At 44.3% G+C, this 6,309-nt stretch overlaps 1 protein-coding gene across 2 annotated transcripts in view; it reads right to left on the reverse strand.

Annotated features, from left to right (window-relative positions):
- HEPHL1 (hephaestin like 1) overlaps nt 1-5,773 on the reverse strand; it is a 77,185-nt gene extending 71,412 nt beyond the window's left edge. Inside the window, exon 1 of one of the 2 annotated variants that reach the window (XM_014835418.3) lies at nt 5,553-5,772. In XM_014835418.3, coding sequence (XP_014690904.1) covers nt 5,553-5,722 — 170 coding nt within the window. In that variant the 5' untranslated portion in view covers nt 5,723-5,772. Of the gene's footprint in view, nt 1-5,552 lie in introns of both variants that reach the window. The other variant, XM_070490434.1, reaches the window with a different exon arrangement.
- Between the last annotated feature and the right edge of the window lie 536 nt (nt 5,774-6,309).

Raw genomic sequence — 6,309 nt, forward strand, 5'->3', positions numbered from 1 at the left:
ACAAGCCAAGGATTGCCAGCAGCCATGAGAAACTGGACTGGGCGATGAATGGATTCTCTCTTAGAGCGTCCAGAGGGAGCATGGCCCTGCCCACACCTTTGCTTCAGATTTCTGGCCTCCAGAACTGGGAGAGAATAAATTTCGGTTGTTTTAAGCCTTCCAGCTTGTGGTAATTTGTTACAGCAGCCGCAGGAAAATAATATACGCCTAGAAGCCAGTACTATCATTATCCCCACTTTACTGATGGGAAAATTGAGGCAAAGAAAGATTCAATTACTTGCTTAGCAAGTGGAGCAAGAATTCTAAGCTTCTCAGTTGATGCCAGAGCCCCATATTCGCCAGCAAGCCAGGCTGCCTTGGCTTCTCTGTTAGACGAATGCTGGGTGACATTTCACTGGGGAAACTACCCTGGGCCTCCTGGTACCCCTGACCAGGGCAGGAGATCTGTCACTCCTCTGCACGGCATGGAAAGCTTTTATGACAGTGTCTGGAACATACTAAGGACTCACAGACAGTCAGCTACTATATTGTCTGTGAGTTCTCTCAACCCCCGCTAACCAGCTTTGGAGCCCCACCATCCGGAGATGGGAAAAGGAAGAGGGGGACTAAGAGATTGTTTGTCAAGGATGAGAAATGGGGAGCACTGAGGTAGGAGAAGGTGGCAGGGACTGCCAGCTACCTTGCAATATTCATGTTCCCCTTCTTTCTTTGCAACAGAATCAAATCTCGCTTTTATTCAGGCTGAAAAGCATAGCACTAAAAGACTATATTTCCAAGCCCCCTTTGTGGCTTTGAGTATCCAATGAGATGTAAGTAGAATAGGTTGGATGGGGTTTCCATGAGAGCTGATACAGCAGCAATTGTGCCCTTCTACCTTTTCCCTTCCTCTCTTCCTTCCTGGGAACATAGACATGAGGACTGGAGTTCCAGCAGTCATCATGTGCCCATGAACTTCCTTGAGGAGTGAAGTCACAAGCTAAGGATGGTGGATCAGAAATATAGATGTCTCCTAAAATCCTATCATACCAGCTGTCCCACCAGGCTTGGGTACCCGCCTCTGGATTTCTTTCATAGGAGAATACAAAAGTTAATTTATTTAAGCCACTTTTTCTTCTTGTCTCTACTGGCAGCCAAAAGCAATCATTAACTCATATAGGGAATAATAGTAACCCCAAGAGAGTCACATAGCATCATATCCAACTCATGATTTTTTTCTGCTGATAAGAAAGAAGTTGAGATTTGAAAGTTACCGTCTGTCTAAGATGAAGCCCAAACGAGATGATATCCTTCCTTTTACTTCAAAGCTTACAAAAGCCCAACTCTTCCCCTCCCTGCTTCCCTTCAGTTGGCTCACATAGACATATAGGTCTGTCCCTCACACCTGTCCTAGGCCCTGCTCCCAGGGTGTGCTCAAAACCCTTTGCCATCAACTGGGCTGACACAGTGATGTGGTTAGATAGACTCGCTCAACAGACCCTACAAACTTGGGGTTTGAGTAGTGGTCAGCCTCACTCATGTCCAATTGTGGCTCTGCGTGTGAGTTAGCACCCGAGAAAACCTCTGCATTCCACTGGGAAGAAAAAGCCTGCATGTGTGTTAGTTGCATAATGAGGTCTTTGGTGAGAATTGTGGCTTTAAATAAAGTGACCCCACTCTGGTTCCATTAAAGATTAGGCTTTACCACCAAAGCACAGTCACACCTTAATTAAGTGCTTTATGAGCCCAAGCAGGACTGGCTTGAACAGATCAAATGCTGACACCCTCCCCAGGCAAACCAAAGGAGCCCTGGGTCCCCATCAAGCACAATGGGGAAAAGGAGGAATTTTTCACCAGGAGAAAATATTTCTAAATAAAATGTAACTCCTAAATTCTAAACTTTCTAGGAAACATTAGTGCTTATAGTCTCAATTAATAGTTTTGAACCCTATGATCAAGCAAAGGTACCAAGTTGGAAAGTTAAACTGACCATCTGATTGCTATAGGGTCACAGTAAAATGATTTCAATGTGTTTCCTAGCTCATCCTTGGGAATCGGGTTTTACTAGGCCCTTGGCACTGCCTATCTTGGTTTCCAAGCTTTTCTACACCACTGAAACCTTGGCACTCACCTTCCCATTCCTCTAATTATTTGCCCATTCCGCTTACTCAAAGATAAAGTAACCAGAACAATGAATTTGACGAAGTGATTAGTTTTTACTTTAATGATTCCCGGTGACTGGCCTTGTGCTCAGTCCTCCATGGGCTATTGTCACTGACAAAGCTCTGTGTAGAGCAGGGAGATGATTAAATATATGCCAGGCCTTCCTCTCTACCATCATGGGACTTATCCTCCAGCTCAGAGGTGACCGTGTCCATCAAACAAACAGAGAGCAATGCAAGGAGAACAAATGCTGTGTCCGAGGCCTGAGAAAGACACCGTGCTCCATGAGTGGCCAGGAAGGACACAGATCAGAATAAGCCAGGGCTGTGGGAAAAGCTTTGTGCGTGAAGTGAAGACTTAGAGATAGTTCTTAACAGGGGGAAAAAATGGATAGGTGAATTAAAATATAGAATACTTCAAAAATTGTCACCTATCTCCACTCTCAGGCCTTCTCCGATTCTGATTCCCAGGTTACACATTTGCAAATCATCTCTTACTTTTCACTCACCTTTGCAAAAATCTTTCTAGAACTGGCAAGTCAGGTAAGATGTTTTTCATTCAATTTCAAAAATTATTTCTGATGTCTTGGAATTACACTTTTCAAGTGACTTTAGGGATTATTTTCCAAATCTCTGGTTATACAAATTAAGGGAACTGATGTTCGAGAGATTATATGACATATCAAAGGTCACATAGCAAATTGAGGGCAGAGCAAGGACTAGAAGTCAGGTCTCCTGATTCCTATTTCAGGCTCTTTCCCTTCATAGTGGAATACCAGGCACCTGGCTCTCTTGGACCTCTAAATGTCAGGCATTTGTCTGGGTGTGAATATCCTAACCAGCAGACTGTCCTCAGAAACACAGTCTACTCATCCTGCAGGAGGCCAAGTGAGAGGCATGGTCACATCATCCAAGATGACTCCTTGCCCCTGGGGAAATGACACAATGCAACACATACTGAACTCCATCTATGTCCCACAAATGTGGCATCTTCACATGTGATACCCGTGGCACCTGTGACACCTGTGAATTGTGGCACCTGAGACATGTCCTGTGGTCTTCCAGCAAGAGTCAGTAGCCTACCACAACTATGATTCTTAGGGACTTGCCCTGAGCCATCTGCCACCCCAGAAGCACTTCCTGACATGGTTGCTGATAAAAGGGAACATGCATTGCGTACTCACCCAGGCTCCCCTTTCAAGAGTCAGGAGTCAGCTCCACATAAACGCTGTTCCTTTTGGGGACTCTGGCATTCCAGGTATAACATCTAGTATGCCAGCTGCTCCTAAGGGGCAGGAGTCCTCTCATATGGAAACCACAGCATTTGTTAAACCACCTCACCCTAATCTGATACCAAACAAACTGCGTGTTAGTCATGCCTATTTTCTTTCCCTATTTTCTTTTTCCCCAACATAACTATTTTCACATGTTTTATTGTACTTTCTTCAAAGCAACATCTTTGGGCTGAAGTGATCAACAGAGAGCCCCTACCATCTTCCTGTCACCAGCTGTGAGGAAATAGCATTCTAGTATTTGCATACTTATAGTACTTTGAGCTTTTGAGTGAACCCAGGTAACCGGTCTGGTCACTGACAACAGTGATCATTTTCAATGTCTCTCTGGGAAGAATGGCAAAAGAGACAAAACCTGCCTTTGGTAAGAATTGGGTCTTTCTAGAAAGTTCCTGTTTCTGGAATCCCTGGCTTCCCTCAAAGCTGAGTTTAATTCAGTGGGAAAGGATCACCGTCGCCAAGAAACAGGTTGTATGGTGGAAAATACGGGCTCATGAGCCAAAGCAATGTGAGTTTGGTGCTGCCTTGACTCTGTCAAGTACTTAACCTTGGAGCCTCGATTCCTGGTTTGTAAAGCGGGAATAACAACATCCGCAAGCAAGAATGAACGAAAGTTGCCGGTGGAATTCCTGTCAGAAGAAATGCTCACAAACAGCAGGACTGGCATTTTAGGAGAAAGAGAATGCTGTGCTTTTTACTCAGCCATATAGAAAGGCAGTCCAATAGCACATTAAGCTTGAAGGCCACGCTCACCGCACTAAACAGACACAGCTTGAATAGTCACCCTTCTAATAGCTGCTCACAACGACCATTTTCTGTTGAGCCATTTTTGAAGACAGTAGAGCTCTATTTTTAGGGAAGGCTACCGGCAGTTAGGGTAGCCTTTCAATCCCATATCCATTTGTCATAGTAAAGACTACCACTACCAGTGGTCAGAAGATGTGGGATTGGAAGATATCAAGAGCTTTCTTTGGAAATAGCCCCTTGGACATGAAATTCCCTGGTACAAAGCTTAAGGAAAAGTCTTTCTTGGCGGCCTGGCTGGCATGAGCATTTTCTTTCTTTAATAAACAAAACATGACTATGCCATCTTTGTGCTGTTAGAAAACCTGGAAGCTGTGTGTCCAAGCCAAGTGGATCTTGGTCTTTCCACAGGGCAGGGGGACCTGGCTTTTAGAGACTTGCTGGCAGACCCCATGAATCTTAGCAATCAGCCTCATCTTTAGAAAATGGAACTTGGATATTGAATGCAATGGTCTCTGCCTATCAGAATAGAAACCAGTATCCAAATATCCAACAATGGTTGCCTGAACACTTCAAAAGATGTTCTAAGAACCACAAAGTTGAAAATATGCACAACAGCTTTTGGAGCCAGAAGGTGCCTTCATACGGAGCTCCAGGGAACAAATAAGATGCATAAGACACTGGACTCAGAGTGGGAGAGGGGGAGCAAGGGCTATTTTCTGCCAAAATAAAAACTCAGGGACACAGAAGACTCTGGCATTATCTCACCCAGCTGTACCATGGACTCTGGGGCTAGGAATATTTCCCTCAGATTGAATAAGTTGGGGCTGGAACAAACCTCTCACCTGTGAAAAAGCCATTTCTAAGTGGACACAAGGAAACTCTTAAAATATAAGCCAAATCTTTTGTAACTGTCCCCTCTTTTAAATATTGCAAAACAAAAATAAAACATAACTACCTGTAGCATCCTTATCTCCAACTAGGATGTTTCATTCTAAAATAAAACTAAGGAAACACTGTGTGTTTTAACAGTAAAGAATCCTTGAAAATTCTCAAATTCAAACTGAGTCCAAAACCCCCTGGAAGTTCCTGGTGGTGCCTAGTGAAAATTGTCCACACACAGAGTAAGCCATTACTGAAAACACCCAGCTATGCATATGGCTCTTCACAGACAAGGCTGTGAATAGATAGAGCTAAGAAGGTCTCTTCCAAATTACACACCCACCCATGCTAGAGCTCTCCAAGCAAACACAAAACCCCTCCTGTTGATTTAGATCAACTCACCTCCATTGTAACCACCCAAGGAATACAACCTTCCCCAAGCACAGTCAAAAGGAAGCCAAACCTGGGAGTTTCTGGGGACCCCAAGTTCACTCACTTGTCTTCTGTGAAACTTTTCCCAGTAATAACGTTCTTTCCTTGGGGTACATAGTTCCAGTACTCTTCCACAATCCCAATGTGGTATGTTCTGGTAACTGCGCCAACCAGCCCAGACAGACCCAGGAATGTGAGGAGAAGTATGCAGTTAGCCTGCTGCTTCCGAGGCATTTGTGGATGTAACTCAGGCAAGCAGCCTGTGCTGGAGGCAACCCAGCCTGTCCCTCCCCCTCACTCACAGCTAGTTATAAATAAGGATTGGCCAAGGCCCAGCTCCTCCTCCTTAGGTAGCTTGGGGTTGGGACAGAGGCTGACAACTTGTGTAAGCACAGCAAACTCGATGGAGGAGTTGCTATGACGACAAAACTTTTGCCAGCCATCCAAAAAATGTGTAACTAGCTTATTTTTTTACTGCACCAGTTAGACAGGCTGTTTCTGTAGGTTTTGGTGCTCTGCTCTGACGGTAGTCATTTATCTTTGCCAAGAATGGCAGGGCAACAAGTTGGGCTGATGTTTCTCCATTTCCTCCTCTTTTTTTCTCTATACCGAATACAGGAACATATTAAAATCTAGAAACTGGACTGGCTTGAGTGGAGCATCAGGAAATATCCCAAGCACTAAAGAAGGCTTCATCTCTTTCAGCAGTGCAGAGGAAGTGATGTAATCACCCTTTGCCATCTCCAACTTGTTTTATGAGGCTACATGAAACGATCAACTCACATCATAAAGTTCAGAACAACATTGTAAAACTTCACTAA

The sequence above is a fragment of the Equus asinus genome, chromosome 20 (assembly GCF_041296235.1).
Source record: "Equus asinus isolate D_3611 breed Donkey chromosome 20, EquAss-T2T_v2, whole genome shotgun sequence".
NCBI lineage: Eukaryota > Metazoa > Chordata > Mammalia > Perissodactyla > Equidae > Equus > Equus asinus.